We start from the raw sequence: 22,749 nt of genomic DNA on the forward strand, positions 1-22,749 counted from the left end.
TTGCTCATGAAGCACTAAACTTTCAAGTCTCCTGATTGTAGCACCCGTATCTTTAAGATAAGATGGGGTTTTTTTAACAAGGGGTTGCAAATAAAAATCTATATAACGGCCTATACGTGAAGTGACCGAATTTATGCCACTCACTATGGGCCTACCGGGAGGGCTCACCAGATCTTTGTGGATCTTCGGTAAGTAATAGATTACAGGAATTGAGGGGGAAATGGGAACCAAAAAGTTTTTTTCTTTATTGTTCAATATTTTTTGATCATAGCCTTTATTGATAAGATCTTTAAGTTGTTTTTTGTATATAATCGTAGGATTGTTGGGGAGTTGTTTATAGGTACCTGGCTCACCCAAGATCCTATGCATTTCAGCTTCGTATTTATCCCTGTCTAAAATCACAATACCCCCCCCCTTATCAGCTGGACGTATAACTACGTCTTTTTGCTCGCATAAGGACTTAAAACCGTTTGTTGAAAAAGTGGTTCTATTATTACACTTCGTAGGGAGTTTGTCAAGATCTCTTAGTACCAAGTCCTTAAATATTTTTACAGCTGGTACAGAGGGTACAGGGGGTATAAATAAAGATGGGTTAGCCAACCCAGAGTGTACAGTTCCCGAAGTGGCCGCTAGATAATCCGTTCTGAACGGGTTGGTTATCAAATACCGTTGAATGTTAATCTTTCTGATAAATTTATGTATATCAATGAAAGTATTGAATTTGTTAAGTCGTTTAGGGGGTGCGTATTTCAAGCCCTTGTCCAATACTGATAATTCAGCACTGGAGAAGGATTTCTTGCTTAAATTAAACACACCTTGTCCCACTAAACCCGCCTTCTTTTTCCTCCTCTGTAATCGCTCTCCCCCTCTACACCCTCTCTTGGGTCTTGATCCCTTTTTCGAATATGCGGATCCTCGCGAAAAACCTGGTTCCTATAGTTAGTATTAGGTGGATTATAACCAGATGGAATATAGGTATTATTCCCATTGTCTGAATCTCCTATTTCTCCCAATGGAGAAAATCTGTTATAAGTAGAAACGGGAGCCGCATTGTAATATTGGGGTCCACTATAATGAGGGTTAGATGGAGCATTATAGTAAGAGTTAAGAGGAGCGTGTCTAGGTGATGGAGAATAATAGGGAGAGCCATTATACTCTCTAAATGGGTGAGCATCATAATTATATGATCTTCCTCTATTAGAACCTCTACCCCCTCTTTTTCCTCGATTATTACCTCTTCCTCTGTGAGGATTATTAGGGGTGTGTGGAGTGTAATGATGCACTCTTTGCTGAGAGGAGGGTGGACCATCATACACCCTACTCTGTGCAGCCTCACTATAAGACATGGGAGGCAAAGCAACCCTCTGTGGGGCAGTGGAACCTCCAAATTGGGAACCACTCATGGGTTGTGTATCAGTGGCGGATGTGTTCTGAACCAATTTCTGCCAGCCAAAAACAGTACCCATCTTATAGTCATTAACATCTCTGGAGTATTTTTTCTGTTTCTTATATTTTTGTTCTCTATCCTCTTTTTCCAGATGGTTCAACAAATTGGCAGAGAGAGAATTGTATTCAGGGGTGTCTTTATATGACATTAATTTATCCTTAATTTCCTTAATTTCTTTATCAAGTAGGGCCATTTTACTGCTCTTCCTTGCAATCAGGAAACCCAACAAATTGGTTCCAGCCTCATTAAAGAACTTGAACCAGGTGTCTAGGTCTACTTCACCTTGTTGGGGATTTACATCCCACCTTAAGCTTCTGGGGACCATATGTTCTGCAATGTAATGCTGTAAGAACACAAGGTCCCATTGTAGGTGAAGTTCGGATGTCATAATATTTTTAAGTCTCATGAACATCCCTCCCACCTCGGTGTTATTACCAGTTGCCACGAAAACACCATCAGTATTAACTTTGTGCGAAGCACGGTATTCAAACACATCCATATCTACAGTGACGTATATGAAAAAGGATTGCTGCAATGTGTATATCCAAACAATATATAGACCAAAAAACTTTCCCTGTGACACTGCGCTATCCAAAAAAGAAAGAAAGCTGCTAACACAATCACAAGGATAAAACAGTGAATAATAAAACAAATACCAAACCAAAGTGTAGCGCTTAACAAAGTTATGAATAGTCTAGTTAGTGCATCATCATACAGTTTAACCAAAACACCTTAAGTGTGACAATTCTTGAAAACTTGCATAGAAATAAAAATACAGTCCAAACGAATAAAAATAAATTAAAAGTCTCTATGTGAGGAGTTGATCCAGTCCAAACGTGAAATACAGGTCACCATCCACCTTCTTAAATGAGACTAGCATGCAGGCACCCTGTGATGTTCCCGTCACCTTTAGAATTAAAGGCTTACCGGATAGTATGGATCCAAACGAATCTATATTCGAAGGATCATACAAGCTTATGACTTAGAAGCCAAAATTTGCAGGTGTAGATTTTCAAGGAAGTATCAACTCAGACTCCTCATAAAGTTGTCCCAAATGTAACCAAAGAAATCAAGCGCTTAATCCATAAAAACAGTGCTACAGCAGTAGTCCCGACGCGTTTCGTCCTCTACAGACGTCATCTGGGGTAGCACTACACTGTAGCATCATCACTTATATAGCAAACAGTCAATTTGGGCGAGAATTCCATCTGCCTGTGTCACCGCGTGTCATTTCCGGTTTAAGATGGCGCCCGGCGTGCGTTCCACGCCTCATTACAATGTTACAGCATGTATCAGCAGACAGACCATGCCCAAACATGTGTAAAATAAACCAATAAATGAAAACTAGGTTGGCCCAAACATTAGAAACATACCCAACGTAAAAATTAGCCAGACGTTGTGATTTATTCCACTCTGTAATACCGTTAGTAGTGTTTCCGGGTCATGATTAAACGCATAAGGGGCATGGGTACGGATCCAATCATTATCATACCCAGCCACCTATGCCGACAAAGCCACACCCACCACAGGGAGGCACCAACACAGTGGGCGTGTCGTACATAGAGAGCACTGATGCCTCCGTCAAGCGGCGATGGAACGCACCGCGTACCGGAAGCACCAGCACCACACGCACGTCCGACGCAAGGGGCGGCGTAAGAGGAAATACGTCACAACCCATCGGAGAGCGTCGAACATCGGAAGTGACGTGAACGGAAGGTACATCACATCCGGCCAGGATGTATCCGACAACAGGAAGTGATGTAATGAAAATACATCATCTCCGGTGTCAAGTGGGACATATGTAAACATACGCCGGACCATACATCCTAGAGGGGATGTACATTTAAGTACACCCATACTAATAAGTATGGGATGGGAACGATTATGTATATGTAATGAAAAGATGTTTTTAAAACAATCTTTATACAAAATATATATCAGCACCGACACAACACATGCCCGGACATGCACTGTGACAAGTACTGATAGCACCTAAGGCAGATAGAATTCTGTCCCAAGACCAATATTATTAGTATAACATAAACAGCAATAATAGAAAGGCTGCCACTTACATAAAAATCAAAAAATCTAAAAATGTTAAAACAGATAAACAAATTAAAATAAAGCACTAAAATAAAATATTATCAATGTGCATATTAACCATTATTAATGAAGGCATTAATATCCCATTCTATGTTCAAACCAAATGGCGAGTAAGAACGAATCAAATATATCCAGTAGGTTTCTAATCTGGAAACACCCCGAGTCATAGCACCCCCCCTCCACGGAGGTGTATATTTGTCAATAGCTAAAAATTGGGTACCTGTTGGGTCACTGTTATGATGTTCCCTATAGTGTCTCGGGACAGTGTGTTTAGAGACCTTACTCTTTATTAAGGCTATGTGTTCCCCCACTCTAATCGCAAACGTCCTTGTCGTCCTCCCCACATATTGTTTACCACACGGGCAAGTGATCAGATATACTACATACCGGGTACTACAGGTACAAAATGATTTTATAGTATGTGTTCTATTAGTTGTTGTTGATACAAACTCAGTTGTTTTATGTCTCCCAGCTATATTAAACTGACATACCACACATTTTTTGCAAGGATAAAAACCTGTTAGATTGTGAAAAAATGATGGGCGACAGGGAGGGTTAATGACATTATGACGTCATAATGACGTCTGGCTAATTTTTACGTTGGGTATGTTTCTAATGTTTGGGCCAACCTAGTTTTCATTTATTGGTTTATTTTACACATGTTTGGGCATGGTCTGTCTGCTGATACATGCTGTAACATTGTAATGAGGCGTGGAACGCACGCCGGGCGCCATCTTAAACCGGAAATGACACGCGGTGACACAGGCAGATGGAATTCTCGCCCAAATTGACTGTTTGCTATATAAGTGATGATGCTACAGTGTAGTGCTACCCCAGATGACGTCTGTAGAGGACGAAACGCGTCGGGACTACTGCTGTAGCACTGTTTTTATGGATTAAGCGCTTGATTTCTTTGGTTACATTTGGGACAACTTTATGAGGAGTCTGAGTTGATACTTCCTTGAAAATCTACACCTGCAAATTTTGGCTTCTAAGTCATAAGCTTGTATGATCCTTCGAATATAGATTCGTTTGGATCCATACTATCCGGTAAGCCTTTAATTCTAAAGGTGACGGGAACATCACAGGGTGCCTGCATGCTAGTCTCATTTAAGAAGGTGGATGGTGACCTGTATTTCACGTTTGGACTGGATCAACTCCTCACATAGAGACTTTTAATTTATTTTTATTCGTTTGGACTGTATTTTTATTTCTATGCAAGTTTTCAAGAATTGTCACACTTAAGGTGTTTTGGTTAAACTGTATGATGATGCACTAACTAGACTATTCATAACTTTGTTAAGCGCTACACTTTGGTTTGGTATTTGTTTTATTATTCACTGTTTTATCCTTGTGATTGTGTTAGCAGCTTTCTTTCTTTTTTGGATAGCGCAGTGTCACAGGGAAAGTTTTTTGGTCTATATATTGTTTGGATATACACATTGCAGCAATCCTTTTTCATATACGTCACTGTAGATATGGATGTGTTTGAATACCGTGCTTCGCACAAAGTTAATACTGATGGTGTTTTCGTGGCAACTGGTAATAACACCGAGGTGGGAGGGATGTTCATGAGACTTAAAAATATTATGACATCCGAACTTCACCTACAATGGGACCTTGTGTTCTTACAGCATTACATTGCAGAACATATGGTCCCCAGAAGCTTAAGGTGGGATGTAAATCCCCAACAAGGTGAAGTAGACCTAGACACCTGGTTCAAGTTCTTTAATGAGGCTGGAACCAATTTGTTGGGTTTCCTGATTGCAAGGAAGAGCAGTAAAATGGCCCTACTTGATAAAGAAATTAAGGAAATTAAGGATAAATTAATGTCATATAAAGACACCCCTGAATACAATTCTCTCTCTGCCAATTTGTTGAACCATCTGGAAAAAGAGGATAGAGAACAAAAATATAAGAAACAGAAAAAATACTCCAGAGATGTTAATGACTATAAGATGGGTACTGTTTTTGGCTGGCAGAAATTGGTTCAGAACACATCCGCCACTGATACACAACCCATGAGTGGTTCCCAATTTGGAGGTTCCACTGCCCCACAGAGGGTTGCTTTGCCTCCCATGTCTTATAGTGAGGCTGCACAGAGTAGGGTGTATGATGGTCCACCCTCCTCTCAGCAAAGAGTGCATCATTACACTCCACACACCCCTAATAATCCTCACAGAGGAAGAGGTAATAATCGAGGAAAAAGAGGGGGTAGAGGTTCTAATAGAGGAAGATCATATAATTATGATGCTCACCCATTTAGAGAGTATAATGGCTCTCCCTATTATTCTCCATCACCTAGACACGCTCCTCTTAACTCTTACTATAATGCTCCATCTAACCCTCATTATAGTGGACCCCAATATTACAATGCGGCTCCCGTTTCTACTTATAACAGATTTTCTCCATTGGGAGAAATAGGAGATTCAGACAATGGGAATAATACCTATATTCCATCTGGTTATAATCCACCTAATACTAACTATAGGAACCAGGTTTTTCGCGAGGATCCGCATATTCGAAAAAGGGATCAAGACCCAAGAGAGGGTGTAGAGGGGGAGAGCGATTACAGAGGAGGAAAAAGAAGGCGGGTTTAGTGGGACAAGGTGTGTTTAATTTAAGCAAGAAATCCTTCTCCAGTGCTGAATTATCAGTATTGGACAAGGGCTTGAAATACGCACCCCCTAAACGACTTAACAAATTCAATACTTTCATTGATATACATAAATTTATCAGAAAGATTAACATTCAACGGTATTTGATAACCAACCCGTTCAGAACGGATTATCTAGCGGCCACTTCGGGAACTGTACACTCTGGGTTGGCTAACCCATCTTTATTTATACCCCCTGTACCCTCTGTACCAGCTGTAAAAATATTTAAGGACTTGGTACTAAGAGATCTTGACAAACTCCCTACGAAGTGTAATAATAGAACCACTTTTTCAACAAACGGTTTTAAGTCCTTATGCGAGCAAAAAGACGTAGTTATACGTCCAGCTGATAAGGGGGGGGGTATTGTGATTTTAGACAGGGATAAATACGAAGCTGAAATGCATAGGATCTTGGGTGAGCCAGGTACCTATAAACAACTCCCCAACAATCCTACGATTATATACAAAAAACAACTTAAAGATCTTATCAATAAAGGCTATGATCAAAAAATATTGAACAATAAAGAAAAAAACTTTTTGGTTCCCATTTCCCCCTCAATTCCTGTAATCTATTACTTACCGAAGATCCACAAAGATCTGGTGAGCCCTCCCGGTAGGCCCATAGTGAGTGGCATAAATTCGGTCACTTCACGTATAGGCCGTTATATAGATTTTTATTTGCAACCCCTTGTTAAAAAAACCCCATCTTATCTTAAAGATACGGGTGCTACAATCAGGAGACTTGAAAGTTTAGTGCTTCATGAGCAATGTATTATAGCTACAGCTGACGTAGCGTCCCTCTATACTTGCATACCTCAGGGAATGGGTATAGATGCTGTCCGATACTTTTTAGATCGCGAGGACTCTTTGGCATCATTCCAATGTGATTACCTCATAGAACTTTTAGAATTTGCCATGGAACATAACTATTTTTGGTTTAACAACAAGTATTATTTACAACAACGGGGTGTAGCAATGGGGGCCAAATTTGCCCCCAGTCTTGCTAATTTATTCATGGCTAAGTGGGAGGAGGATGTCGTCTATGCCCAGGGGAACCCCTCTTTGGTCCTGTGGGCCAGGTATATAGACGACATCCTCCTCCTATGGAATGGCTCATTTGATTCATTGACTGAATTCTTTAAGAATTTGAACAATAACGATAGGGGGATTTCTCTGTCATTTGAAATGAGCCTTTCTAGGATAAATTTTCTTGATTTAGAGATCGAATTAGTAGACAATAAATTTGTGTTCAAAACGCATTTCAAACCGACTGATAGGAATAGTTTTATTCCCCTTGACAGCTGCCACCATAGATCATGGTTGAGTTCGATACCACGCAGTCAGTTTCTACGATTGCGTAGGAATTGCACGGACCTTGATACGTTTAGGACACAGGCAGGAATCCTAAAACAAAAATTTGAAGACAAGGGATATGATGCTATGGTTCTTGATGTAGAGATACAGAAGGTTATTAACACTAACAGGGAGAGCCTAGTGATTGAGAAAGCCCGTCACGATCCTGTGGACACTTATAGGTGGTCTATGCTTACATCCTTTTCGGTACAGCATAAACAAATCAAGACCATCATTAATAAACATTGGGACGTATTAAGAAGTGATCCAGTCCTCAATTTAAAGTTACCTGAACGGGCGAAAGTACTTTTTAGGGGAGCACCCTCTCTACGGAATTTCATTGCTCCCAATGTCATTAACCCTCCCTGTCGCCCATCATTTTTTCACAATCTAACAGGTTTTTATCCTTGCAAAAAATGTGTGGTATGTCAGTTTAATATAGCTGGGAGACATAAAACAACTGAGTTTGTATCAACAACAACTAATAGAACACATACTATAAAATCATTTTGTACCTGTAGTACCCGGTATGTAGTATATCTGATCACTTGCCCGTGTGGTAAACAATATGTGGGGAGGACGACAAGGACGTTTGCGATTAGAGTGGGGGAACACATAGCCTTAATAAAGAGTAAGGTCTCTAAACACACTGTCCCGAGACACTATAGGGAACATCATAACAGTGACCCAACAGGTACCCAATTTTTAGCTATTGACAAATATACACCTCCGTGGAGGGGGGGTGCTATGACTCGGGGTGTTTCCAGATTAGAAACCTACTGGATATATTTGATTCGTTCTTACTCGCCATTTGGTTTGAACATAGAATGGGATATTAATGCCTTCATTAATAATGGTTAATATGCACATTGATAATATTTTATTTTAGTGCTTTATTTTAATTTGTTTATCTGTTTTAACATTTTTAGATTTTTTGATTTTTATGTAAGTGGCAGCCTTTCTATTATTGCTGTTTATGTTATACTAATAATATTGGTCTTGGGACAGAATTCTATCTGCCTTAGGTGCTATCAGTACTTGTCACAGTGCATGTCCGGGCATGTGTTGTGTCGGTGCTGATATATATTTTGTATAAAGATTGTTTTAAAAACATCTTTTCATTACATATACATAATCGTTCCCATCCCATACTTATTAGTATGGGTGTACTTAAATGTACATCCCCTCTAGGATGTATGGTCCGGCGTATGTTTACATATGTCCCACTTGACACCGGAGATGATGTATTTTCATTACATCACTTCCTGTTGTCGGATACATCCTGGCCGGATGTGATGTACCTTCCGTTCACGTCACTTCCGATGTTCGACGCTCTCCGATGGGTTGTGACGTATTTCCTCTTACGCCGCCCCTTGCGTCGGACGTGCGTGTGGTGCTGGTGCTTCCGGTACGCGGTGCGTTCCATCGCCGCTTGACGGAGGCATCAGTGCTCTCTATGTACGACACGCCCACTGTGTTGGTGCCTCCCTGTGGTGGGTGTGGCTTTGTCGGCATAGGTGGCTGGGTATGATAATGATTGGATCCGTACCCATGCCCCTTATGCGTTTAATCATGACCCGGAAACACTACTAACGGTATTACAGAGTGGAATAAATCACAACGTCTGGCTAATTTTTACGTTGGGTATGTTTCTAATGTTTGGGCCAACCTAGTTTTCATTTATTGGTTTATTTTACACATGTTTGGGCATGGTCTGTCTGCTGATACATGCTGTAACATTGTAATGAGGCGTGGAACGCACGCCGGGCGCCATCTTAAACCGGAAATGACACGCGGTGACACAGGCAGATGGAATTCTCGCCCAAATTGACTGTTTGCTATATAAGTGATGATGCTACAGTGTAGTGCTACCCCAGATGACGTCTGTAGAGGACGAAACGCGTCGGGACTACTGCTGTAGCACTGTTTTTATGGATTAAGCGCTTGATTTCTTTGGTTACATTTGGGACAACTTTATGAGGAGTCTGAGTTGATACTTCCTTGAAAATCTACACCTGCAAATTTTGGCTTCTAAGTCATAAGCTTGTATGATCCTTCGAATATAGATTCGTTTGGATCCATACTATCCGGTAAGCCTTTAATTCTAAAGGTGACGGGAACATCACAGGGTGCCTGCATGCTAGTCTCATTTAAGAAGGTGGATGGTGACCTGTATTTCACGTTTGGACTGGATCAACTCCTCACATAGAGACTTTTAATTTATTTTTATTCGTTTGGACTGTATTTTTATTTCTATGCAAGTTTTCAAGAATTGTCACACTTAAGGTGTTTTGGTTAAACTGTATGATGATGCACTAACTAGACTATTCATAACTTTGTTAAGCGCTACACTTTGGTTTGGTATTTGTTTTATTATTCACTGTTTTATCCTTGTGATTGTGTTAGCAGCTTTCTTTCTTTTTTGGATAGCGCAGTGTCACAGGGAAAGTTTTTTAACTCAAAAAATGCAACCTGTAGAATTTTTTTAAATGTCACCTATGGAGATTAAGGGTAAAAGTTAGACGCCATTCCACAAGCGGCGCAATTTTGAAGCGTGACATGTTGGGTAATCAATTTACTTGGCGTAACATTATCTTTCACAATATAAAAAAAATTGGGCTAACTTTACTGTTGATTTTTTTTCAAAAAAAAAAGTGCGCTTGTAAGACCGCTGTGCAAATACGGTGTGACAAAAAGTATTGCAATGTTCGCCATTTTATTCTCTGGGGTGTTAGAAAAAAAAAATGTATACTGTATGGGGGTTCTACGTAATTTTCTACCAAAATAAAAAAAAAAAAGGCGTTTTCAACTTGTAAACACTGAGTCTGAAAAAGAGGCTCGGACCGTAACCACTTGCCACCCGCTATATATAGCAGAATGATGGCGGAAAAGTGGTTTCAATATCCTGACTGGGCGTCATATGACGTCCTCAGAATATTAAGCCGCTGCGCCCCCGGGGGAGTGCATCGCGGCGATCGGTGGTGCGGTGTGTCTAGTCAGATCGCAACTACGATCTTGGTATCCAATAGAGACTCTTTACCACATGATCAGCCGTGTCCAATCATGGCTGATCACAGTGTAAATAGGAAGAGCCGGTGATCGGCTTTTCCTCACTCGCATCTGTCAGGCGCGAGTAGAGGAGAGCCCATTGGCTGCTCCTCTGACGGGGGACAGGGGGGTCTGTGCTGATCGATTATCAGCGCAGCCCCCAAGAGGGAGCCCATACTGGACCACCAGGGACGCCACCAGACCACCAGGGATGCCTAGCACCAGGTATGCCACCCTAGACCACCCATCCGTGCTGCCTATCCATACCCATCCGTGCCGCCTATCCATGCCAATTCGTGCCACCTATCAGTGCCTATTCGTGCCACCTTTCTTTGCCCATCCATGTCACATATCAGTGTCAATCGGTGCCCATCAGTGCCGCCTTATCAGTGCCCTTCAGTGTGGCCCCATCAGTGAAGAAGTAAATGTACTTATTTACAAAGTTTTGTAACTGAAAGAAAAAACATTTTTCAACATTTTCGTTTTTTTTTAAATTTGTTTTGCAGAAAATAAAAATCCTAGAGGCGATCAAATACCACCAAAAGAAAGCTCTATTTATGGGGAAAAAAATTGATAATATATCAATATATATATAAGGGGTCCATATAGGAAACTTGGTGTCGAGTTATTCATTTTAAAGTCAACAAAGAGGACAAGGGGGCACTCTTTACGTCTAGAGGAGAAGAGATTTCATCTCCAAATACGGAAAGGTTTCTTCACAGTAAGAGCTGTGAAAATGTGGAATAGACTCCCTGCAGAGGTGGTTATGGCCAGCTCAGTGGATTGCTTTAAGAAAGGCCTGGATACTTTCCTAAGTGTACGTATTATAACTGGGTACTAAAATTTATAGGTAAAGTTGATCCGGGGAAAATCCGATTGCCTCTCGGGGGATCAGGAAGGAATTTTTTCCCCTGCTTTAGCAAATTGGATCATGCTCTGCTGGTTTTTTTTTGCCTTCCTCTGGATCAACTGTGGGTATAGAATTGGGTATATGGGCTGGTATATGTGTATATATATATATATATTACATATATATATATATATATATATATATATATATATATATATATATATATATATATATATATATTTTTTTTTTTTTTTTTTTTTTTTTTGGTTGAACTGGATGGACTTGTGTCTTTTTTCAACCTGACTAACTATGTAACTATGTAACTATGATAAAAAAAATTGTTTGGGTGCAGTGTAGCATGACCGCGCATTTGTCATTCAAAGTGCGACAGCGCTGAAAGCTCAAAATTGGTCTGGGCAGAAAGGTGTATAAGTGCCCGGTATTGACGTGGTTAAGGTCACGGAGTGGCCTAACTAGTCTCCAGACCTTAATCCTATAGAAAATTTATAGAAGGAGGCAAAACTTCGAGTTGGCAAGCAAAAGCCAAAAAAAAAAAAAAATACGTTTATTAATTTAGAGAAGATCTGTAAAGAAGAGTGGACCAAAACCCCTCCTGAGATGTGTGCGAACCTGGTCACCAACTACAAGAAATGTCTGACCTCTGTGCTGGCCATCAAGGGTTTCTCCACCAAGTACTACGGTAAGTCATGTTTTGCTTGGGGATAAAATGCTTATTTTATTTGTATCATGTGTTTTTTTTTTTTTTTGGTTGATATTCTGTCTCTATTATTTAAAATACACCTATGATTAAAAAAAAAAAACGAGACCCTTCATTGCTTTGTGGGCAAACGTACAAAATCTGCAGGGGATCAAATAATTATTTTCCCCCCACTGTATCACCCACATGTGATGCCGATCGAAAAGGACTAAAATCCAAACAAATGAAAGGGGCAGGCCAAGGACAGGAGTGGAAAGGGTTAAATGATGCTGCAGCTTCTAATGCACACTGAGAGAAGCTCACAGTGTGCAGTGACATCAGGAGCAAGCCGTTTCAGTCCTGGAGAGGAGCCGCTACAACCTTGCAAGACTGATGGGAAGGACGGAGGTCAGATATAAAAAGGATAACTGTGCATATTACTTCCAATATATATATAATTAATATATAAAATTAATATATATATATATTATTTTTTTTTTCCTGCACCAAAACTGGTTTTCCCACCGACAGCAGAGCAGAAGTGTCTGGAATTAGAAAACATTGCTGCCGGGTGCCGTGTGCCGGTGACAAGGACAGGCAGTAATATAATAGAGGTCGTGAAAAGTCAGGATTACAAGTCTCCGCGCTTAAAAGATTTATTGATTAGGCCGCGGCAGCGCCTTGGCAGGACGGTTATCTCCCATCTCCACACGCCTCCACGCTCGCCGCGTGGGCAGTGGGTTTTTTTCCCCCCCCCCCCATTATTTTTTTTTTGTCCGGAACTCTTCGGCCAGCATCAGCAAAACAACTTTCCAGGCGGCGAGCTGAGCAAAAAAGCCAAAAGATGAAGGTAAGGCACGCGCAGGATGCAAAGATCGCGCTCGTGGCGGATGAAACCAGAACAAAGCGTAACGGTTGGATGAAGCTTCAGTCTACCTAAGGAATCAGTATTGCTTATATTTAGACTTTTACTGGCAATGCCCGATCTCCTGGGCATGCACAAGGAGATCGGAGGAAGCTTCTCGAAGAATTTGTGGTTGCTCTTTAGGTGTATCTCATTTCATTACTCTTTAGATGTTATACGATCACCCACCATTTAGAAGGAACAATCAGTCCATAGGGAACCTTCTAAAACCAGATTTTTTTATTTTTTTTTAAAGGCTGGGGCTAGGGTAACAATCAAACCTGTACTGTCATTGGATGGCTTTAAAGTGATTGTAGACCTCAGACATGAAATATGAGCAAAGCATAGCCCTCTGTAGTGTTTACTTGTCTCTATCCAGAGCAATAATGGGGGTTATTTATGAAAGGCAAATCCACTTTGTACTGAAAGTGCACTAAGTGCAGTCGCTCTAAATCTAAGGGGTAGATCTGAAATGAGTGGAAGCTCTGCTGATTTTATCATCCAATCATGTGCAAGCTAAAATGCTGTTTTGTTATTTTCCTTGCATGCCCCCCTCGGATCTACAGCGACTTTACTTGCAAGTGCACTGAAATTTCACTGAAAGTGCAAAGTGTATTTTCCTTTAGTAAATAACCCACTAAGTGTCATTTCGGTCTGCTGCTTCCTGGTTCCTGACACCAAGAGATAAAAGGGGACAGGGAGCTCCAGAACACAGCCTGTGATTGACAGCTTCAGATATGTTCCAGTGGGAAGGAGCACGTCCCTTCCCTCCAGTCTCTTACTGAGCCCAGCAGAGTAATTTTAACCCCCCCCCCCAAAAAAAAAAAGCTCAGATATGCTTCATAATAAGGCTGAAACAACTAACCGATTAAAAGACAACTAATCGATTTTGAAATTAATCGATTACTATTCTCATAATGGATTAATCGGCCAGCCGATTGGTTGGCCTGCATACAGAATGCATTATTTGTTTACATAGCAGGAAATACAGTGCAGCACACATACAGCTCGGTATATCATCCATACATGTCAGTAAGTGCCTGAGAACTTATGCATGTGTGAGGAGCAATGCCTCATGGGACATGTAGTCCTGGGCAGGTAGTGAGTGGTTCTAAAGGCAGAAGTTTTCTTTACCTTGCTATTGGGGCGCTCTATACTACAATTTGCAGCTTGCTATTGGGGCACGTTATACTGTACTAAACGCTCAGCAAAAAGCAGTGTAGACACAGATCAAAAGCAAACTGCATAGGTGTGTACCGAGCCTTATGCTGACCACACCGATCAATTTTCGGATGAGAATATTCAGACGAAAAATCTTTGTACATTCGCTGAATGAAAGAACGTTTGAAATTTTAACTTCATTTTAAAACAGAATGTTAAAAGCAATGTAAATTCTGAACGAAAACCACAAACACTGTCTGAAAATTCCTTTCACCAAGAAGTTTTCTATTTTTTCTAAATTTTCCCTTCACTGTAGTTGAAAATAAACGTCGATTTGACCCCACTAATGATTCGAAAACCGAACGAACGAACGTTCTTAAAATTACATTTTTTTTTATTTTATTTTTTTGAAGGAAGACATTGTTTTTGTATGGCCAGCATATACTATATTACAGTTCTGTTTGAAAATCTGCAAAACAGTCTAACTTTTTTTTTTGTCTTTGAAAAAAGATCGGAGTCTGATGATATTTACCAGATTCATCCTCTAATAGTATATACAGTATATATCTCCTCCAATGGTATACACAGTATAGATCTCCTCCAATAGTATATACAGTATAGATCTCCTCCAATAGTATATACAGTATAGATCTCCTCCAATAGTATATACAGTATAGATCTCCTCCAATAGTATACACAGTATAGATCTCCTCCAATAATATACACAGTATAGGTCTCCTCCAATAGTATATATACAGTATAGATCTCCTCCAATAATATACACAGTATAGATCTCCTCCAATAGTATATACACAGTATATCTCTCCTCCAATAGTATATACAGTATAGATCTCCTCCAATAATATACACAGTATATATCTCCTCCAATGGTATACACAGTATAGATCTCCTCCAATAGTATACACAGTATAGATCTCCTCCAATAGTATACACAGTATAGATCTCCTCCAATAGTATACACAGTATAGATCTCCTCCAATAGTATATACAGTATAGATCTCCTCCAATAGTATATACAGTATAGATCTCCTCCAATAGTATATACAGTATAGATCTCCTCCAATAGTATATACAGTATAGATCTCCTCCAATAGTATACACAGTATAGATCTCCTCCAATAGTATACACAGTATAGATCTCCTCCAATAGTATACACAGTATAGATCGCCTCCAATAGTATACACAGTATAGATCTCCTCCAATAGTATACACAGTATAGATCTCCTCCAATAGTATACACAGTATAGATCTCCTCCAATAATATACACAGTATAGATCTCCTCCAATAATATACACAGTATAGGTCTCCTCCAATAGTATATACAGTATAGATCTCCTCCAATAATATACACAGTATAGATCTCCTCCAATAGTATATACACAGTATAGATCTCCTCCAATAATATACACAGTATAGATCTCCTCCAATAGTATATACACAGTATAGATCTCCTCCAATAGTATATACAGTATAGATCTCCTCCAATAGTATATACAGTATAGATCTCCTCCAATAGTATATAACAGCCTTTATCAACCTTTTCAACACAGAGGAACCCTTGAAATAGTTCTCCAGTCTCGGGGAACCCCTGCTAATAATTAGAAATCTACAGCTCATGATACATTAGTGTGATGGTCAGTGGGAAGAATGGTCCTTACACTTGTGGTCATTGGGAAGAATTACCTCCTTGCAGGTATCTAAAAAGATCAATGGTGTGAGTGGGAACGTATCTGAGAGGCATAAAATGGCCAATGCTGAAGGAACCCCTAGCAACCTCTGGAGGAATTAATTTCCTCTAAACCAAGAAAAAAAAAAAAACACTGCGCTATCCAAATGTGCAAGATAAATCTGCTACCACACTAAAAATGGATATTTTAGTAAAAAATTTGCAAATGTGGGAAGAAGTAGCGCTAAACCCTTATACTGAAGCAAAATCGTGAACGATTAAGCAACTGTGTATACAAACTACATAAACTTTATAAAGAAAAATTATTTTGATGAATAAACACCAAATCAATGTGCTCTTGTATAAAAAAAAAAATAATGAAAAAAGTGAGACACAGATGGCAAAAAAAAAAAAAAAATTATATATATATATAGATAGATAGATAGATAGATAGATAGATAGATAGATAGGATAGATAGATAGATAGATAGATAGATAGATAGGATAGATAGATAGATAGATAGGATAGATAGATAGGATAGATAGGATAGATAGGATAGATAGGATAGATAGGATAGATAGATAGATAGATATATCTATCTATATATATCTTACAGGGGTTATAACCCTTCCTTACTCTATCCAAAATGTAAAAAAAATAATAAAAATGCGGTTTTGCCTATAGTTCGATTTTAAAGCAGTGTTTCTCAACCTCTTTGAGACCAGGGCTGGTAAATTCTTCTAAAACTTCCCTTTCTTCAACAGAAAAAAAAGGGGGGGGGAGGTTTCTAGAGTGGGCTGGGGACAACCATGGGGGATGCTCTCTCTAGATAGGCGTCTGGGAGGCCAGGGGGTGTTACATGGGCACTGTGGGAGGTTTGGAGGATCTGTAGGACACTATTGGTGGAGGTTGGTGGTGTTTCATCAGATTAGGCGACCAGTCAGAATGTGTAACGGAAGTGATGTTTAGTTGCCGCCATCTTGCTACACCCTACACTCCTCTATAGCAAGTATATACTGAGAAGAGGGAAAGCGGGCATCTTGTTACACCCACCGGAGTTCTGCATTTTACACTTCGTTTTAACAGTAAAGCGAGTTTATATAGTGAAATACAGAACTCAGTCTGAATGTTTAGATGTTTACATTTTAAAAGCAGCGATCTTCTGTCAGATTAGCAAACTTGCGAGATTAGCAGGCTTGCCGCTGCTTTTAAAATTCAACAACTAACCAGTCAGACGGAGTTCTAACTACTGTATTTTACTATATAAACTTACAATACAGTTAAAAATAAGTGTAAAATACAAAACTCCGGTGGGTGTAACAAGATGTCCGCTTTCCCCCCTTCTCAGTGTATCCTTGCTGTAGAGGAGTGTGGGGTGTAGCAAGATGGTGGTGATGGAACATTACTTCCGTTAGATATTCTGACAGGTCGCCGAATCTGATGAAACACCGGCTCTGTGGGAAGCTGGACAGCACTGTGGTAGGTTGGAGGCACTGTGAGACACTATGAAGTTGGGACCTACTTGTTATACTGACTAACCCAAAGGTCCTATGTGTCCTTCTGAGCTGACCCACCACAAATTGTGGACATTACTTCTGATGCACAATGGCACAGCTATAATTATGCAAAGGTAGCTGGATTCCATGCTTTGGTCATTCCAACAAAGATGCTCATCCAATGGATAGATGTATAAACAATATAAACGTGATACAATTAGACAATTCTATCCTTTTCTCTCTTATCTGTACCAAACCCTCTTTTCTGTTAGCAGATATATAAAAAAGGTAAGGCACTGGTCCAAACCCCACAAATTCTGCTCCGTTTCTGCTTTAAACAGATCTGGAGCCTATCAGCGTTCTGTGCTAAATCAAGCAGGTGGCCGCACACCAATGATGTCACTCGTAAGTCTTTATTGATCCAGTACAATATACTGATAGTCCCAGACTATAGGCCAACCCTCTGATGCGTTTCACCCTTATGGGCTTAGTCGTAGAAATTAATAAGCCCTAACAACTCTCTACCACTCGCATCAGCCATGAAATGTAGGTGGTAACTCTCTATGCACTTGTGCTGGCTTAATAAAGACTTATTAAAAGTGATGTCTTTGGTATGCGGCCAAAGCAGACCAGTATAAGCCAATGAAGACCATTGTAGGCCAATGATGACCAATGTAGGTCAATGAAGACCAATGTAGGCCAACGAAGACCAGTGTAGGCCAACGAAGACCAGTGTAGGCCAATAAAGACCAGTGTAGGCCAATAAAGACCAGTGTAGGCCAATAAAGACCAGTGTAGGCCAATAAAGACCAGTGTAGGCCAATGAAGACCAGTGTAGGCCAATGAAGACCAGTGTAGGCCAATGAAGACCAGTGTAGGCCAATGAAGACCAGTGTAGGCCAATGAAGACCAGTGTAGGCCAATGAAGACCAGTGTAGGCCAATGAAGACCAGTGTAGGCCAATGAAGACCAGTGTAGGCCAATGGAGACCAGTGTAGGCCAATGAAGACCAGTGTAGGCCAATGAAGACCAGTGTAGGCCAATGAAGACCAGTGTAGGCCAATGAAGACCAATGTAGGCCAATGAAGACCAATGTAGGCCAATGAAGACCAATGTAGGCCAATGAAGACCAATATAGGCCAATGAAGACCAATATAGGCCAATGAAGACCAAAGTAAGCCAATGCCACAGCCTGCAGTTTATTCATTATCTTATCATTGGAGAATGTCTGCAGTAATATTCTTCTGTTATCTTACTGCAGCTAGAATCTGTGGCTACGATCACCCTTGCACTATGCTCCATACTTGGTGGACACGTACCCAAAAAGTGATAATGCGAGACAAAGTGAAGATTATACCCCAGTGGATATACTCTGGCTTCCCTTTTCCAAAGCTCATCATGTTGAGAGGTACAAAGGTCCTAGTGGACATTCCAAACACCACCACCATAACAGAATTAAACATGAATCAGGATATGATCATCATAAGCTTTGACTATACAGTCATGGTGTCATATTGCTGTATGAATGAAGACACTACATACCGGTTGGTATCTCTGGCTACATCTTCGTACACGCTCTGCACACCGATCTCCAGCCTGGTGCAGCCATATGACAACATGTCACTCAGATGACGCTTCAGGCAATAGTCCGGCCGGGTCTCTATGGTGATCCCCACACACTTTGTGTTGCTCCGCTCCGAGTACCTGCAATAGAGGAACACCATGTTATTCTAAGGATTTTTTTCCATTTTAAAGTAGATAATTTCCCATTCATTCGTCCCCCTCTCTAAAATATAAAAAATAAAAAGTTTAATATTTAATTGCGTTCAAGTACCTTTTTTTTCTCTTTCATTTGAATTATCCAGTCTTCAATTCCTGCCTATATGAGGAGGATATTACTGCAGCCTACTGGGATACCCAGGCAATTTCCCAGGAGTCTGCAGTATCTGTCTCCTCTATAACCCTACCCCACTCCAGGAATCCTCAGTTTTGTAACAAGCAATGCAGACTAACCAAGGAACTGAAGGGAAGAGGACTTGGGTCCTCCTATTTTAAGCTCGGTTCACGCTAGTGCGACTGCAAAGTCACGAGTTTTGAGGTGCAATATTTTTTACACTCTATGGCACTCAAGTCGCATCAAAGTAAAGTAGTGCAGGAACCTTTTTTTTAAAAGACGCTGCAACTTTATTTGCATATATTGTAACAGGTGCTATTGAAATACATGGGTTTGGACATGTAATGCAACTTTATGGGTCGCAAGTCACACTAGTGTAAACAGAGCCTTAATCATACAGTACAGGACACAGTCAGAGTATTCATACACCATGGGATATCTCCAAGCAATAAATAGGAAGAGCGGGCAACAACAGGCCCAACTTAAACAAAGGCCAACAGCCTAAACTCCAGAGTGCCACAACAAGAGCTTTGCATCCACAAAAGGACTGGACATCAACCCGGTAGATCCTATAACCTTTCCATGCACTAGACCAGGTAGTAGACTTCTAATGGTGGGAAACAGAGGCATAAGGCCAGAGTGCACCAAAATCTCCCACCGATTTGGTGGAGTGAAAACTTAATAGAGTAGGAGGAATCTCAAAGTTTATAGTGTAGACTCACAAGATGAGCCAACATATCTATCTTGTGATGATGAATATCTACGCAGGAAGCCTCAAATGAGGTCCTGAGATTAGGATGCAAAGGGAGTCATCTTTACCTACTAGAAGATGTGGTTTGGAGGTAGAATCTGATGGGAGGACTAGGTCTTCCTTGAGGTAGAAGACTGAAACTAACTGACGAAGGAGGATTTTCTATGGTTTGAAGAATACAAAGATAAAAATAATAAACTAGTTTAGCTAAGGGTCACTTATTCGCAAAGGAGAAAAGGTCCATCACTTTGGGACACTAGCAACAGAGGACTCATGAAGTAGGGCAGGGTTATAGGGGAAATGCCATGGAGGGACGTGTCCTAAAAAGCTTTGCCGGTGTCCTATCATATATGGTCCCCCATCGGATAGTGTCCGCTGTGTACTGCGCATGCACAGTACACAGCACACACAGATTCTGAAAATAGCCGAGGATGAACGGCGCCTGTGCTGTGAGTCCAGGATCTATCCCCACCATCCAAGTGGACATAGAGTAGGAATATAAAAGAGCCGAGCGCAGCGAGGCCGAGCCCGAAGCGTGGCGAGCGAAGCTCGCCTGCGAGGGGCCCTCTAATTTTCCCAACCCTATGTCCGCTTGGATGGTGGGGCTACCACCTCCACTCACGGCGCAGGCGGCGTTCATCTTCAGAGATTTTCCAAAGCTTCTTCTGCCCCGTACTGCGCATGCACAGTACGGGGCGGACACTATATGATGGCAGGACACTATCTGCCAGAACACCGGTCAACAATGTTTTTTTTTTTATTCTACTTTATATTTTATTTTAAACAACTTTCCATACAAACAAAAAAAACATGATACAATTGCGTGCATACCACAAAATATAGCTTTTTGGTAGGTACACAAAATCCAAAAAGTCATATTCCTTATATTATAGTTCTAGTGATAGCAGACTCTTGGACCTCTGCCGTCTTGACTGTGCAATAATCATAAAAACAACAATTTTTTTCTAAAAAGGTAAGGAGGAAGAAAGAAGCCACAGCAAAATCACAGGAGGTGATTCCTGCTTGAACGCATGCCTTACCCGCAATCAGAATATGGACGATCATTGAATTTTTATATTTACACTTGAAAATCTGAAGGACAAAGAAGATATCTGGCCGGGTCAGATCCCAGATCGTGATCAGTGAGCTGCCTTATGAGGTCTTGCACTTTAGACCAAAAAACATGCAGCATGGTACCCTCTGCCGCTCCATAACGTCAACAGGTATTCATCATTTCAGGATAGATTTTCTGCAGCAGAGATGGAACTTTGTACAAACGTGTGAGGATCTTATAACTCAGCTCTTGATATTTACTAGTCACTGAGAAATAGTGGGCAAAGTATAGAATATGACCCCCCCGCTCTTCGGAGAATATTATGTCCAAACCTCTTTCCCATTTATGAAAGGAATCCTGGGACAAAACCCTCAGGAGGATATGTTAGCACTTTATATGCCTCAGATGCCCCATGGGCAGAGGGTGCCTCTACCAGGCATACATTTCCAATGCTGTATTAGAACGGTTTGACCACCCCCCATGAAGAGGAGAGCTAAGAAAATGGGCAAGTTGCTGCATCACCCAGGGGTCCAATGATGGATTAAACATCAACTGTATTTCAGCCCTAGTCTTCAAGGTAATCAACGAAACTAAATGTATCTTGCCCAAAAATTTGTTTCAAATCAGGTCTGGCCTGGGAGAGATGCTGGGTTCCCCAATACTGGGTAAAGCCGAGTAATCGCCCCTTCTGTCTTGGAAAAAATATGACTTTGTTGCACTACTCTAAGAGTTGCCCCTATAAGGTGGTGGTGCCGTAAGGTTCCAACTGATCTTGGCAACCATGGCACACATTGAAGTGGGATCTCAGTACAAAATTGTTCAATCGTTACCCAGGCTTTATGTCTCCCATCTCTACACCATGTTAGTGCCCTAGCGAGGTATACTGCCTGGTAATATCGAATCGGTTCCGGGAAGGCCAGGCCTCCATGGGTTTTGGTCAAGGCCAAATGTAGGTGGGACAGGCGTGGTTGCTTTTTTTTGCCCAGACAAATCTGATAAAGACGCTACGCACTGATTCAACAATTAACAATTCAACACGATCAACAATTACCGGAATGTATGAGCCTATACGGTAAATACTAAGAACCTATGAATACTATACCTCTTTCTGTACTGTATGTGATGTATTTTTTCCCCATTTTGGATAAACTAAGGGGCAGCAATAACCCGTCAGCTTTTATGTGCCCCATTGGGGAGATTTCCTTTCACTTCCTGTCCTTTACTCACACTTTGCAGGAACTCCCTAAAAAGTGAGCGAAACCCCGGTTGTCACCAACTAGTGTCCTTAACTGGAAGATTTACCCTCTATTCCTGTTCTGGTGACAAACCAAATTTGGGATTTTTTTTTTCACTCCCCGTGATAACAGTGACTGGGGCAAACCGTGAGGGTGAATATCCATAAACTGGTGTGCTCTACACTCTCCAATCTATCCAACACCAAAAAATGTTTTACATATAGTTATACTTTAACAGTGGACAGTGCTGTCTGAGGTCAATCTGTAAGCTCTGAGAAACTTAGAGAAGAGAGGGTAATGGAGGAGGAAAGAGGAGCAGGGGAGTGCCTTGTCCTCCTAGGCTACAGGGCTGTGCGTTTCTCTTGATGCACACAGTGCAGGAAGACGCAACGCTAATCCCTACAAGCAAG

The 22,749-nt window shown here is 40.9% G+C and overlaps 1 protein-coding gene across 1 annotated transcript in view; it reads right to left on the bottom strand.

The window, feature by feature from the left end:
* ELP3 (elongator acetyltransferase complex subunit 3) overlaps window positions 1-22,749 on the bottom strand; it is a 200,674-nt gene that overhangs the window by 102,910 nt on the left and 75,015 nt on the right. Inside the window, exon 8 of the mRNA XM_077489256.1 lies at window positions 18,948-19,109. Coding sequence (XP_077345382.1) covers window positions 18,948-19,109 — 162 coding nt within the window. The remainder of the gene's footprint in view (window positions 1-18,947; window positions 19,110-22,749) is intronic.

The sequence above is a fragment of the Lithobates pipiens genome, unplaced genomic scaffold (assembly GCF_037356315.1).
Source record: "Lithobates pipiens isolate NorthernLeopardFrog02 unplaced genomic scaffold, aLitPip1_a1.2 Scaffold_18, whole genome shotgun sequence".
Lineage (NCBI taxonomy): Eukaryota > Metazoa > Chordata > Amphibia > Anura > Ranidae > Lithobates > Lithobates pipiens.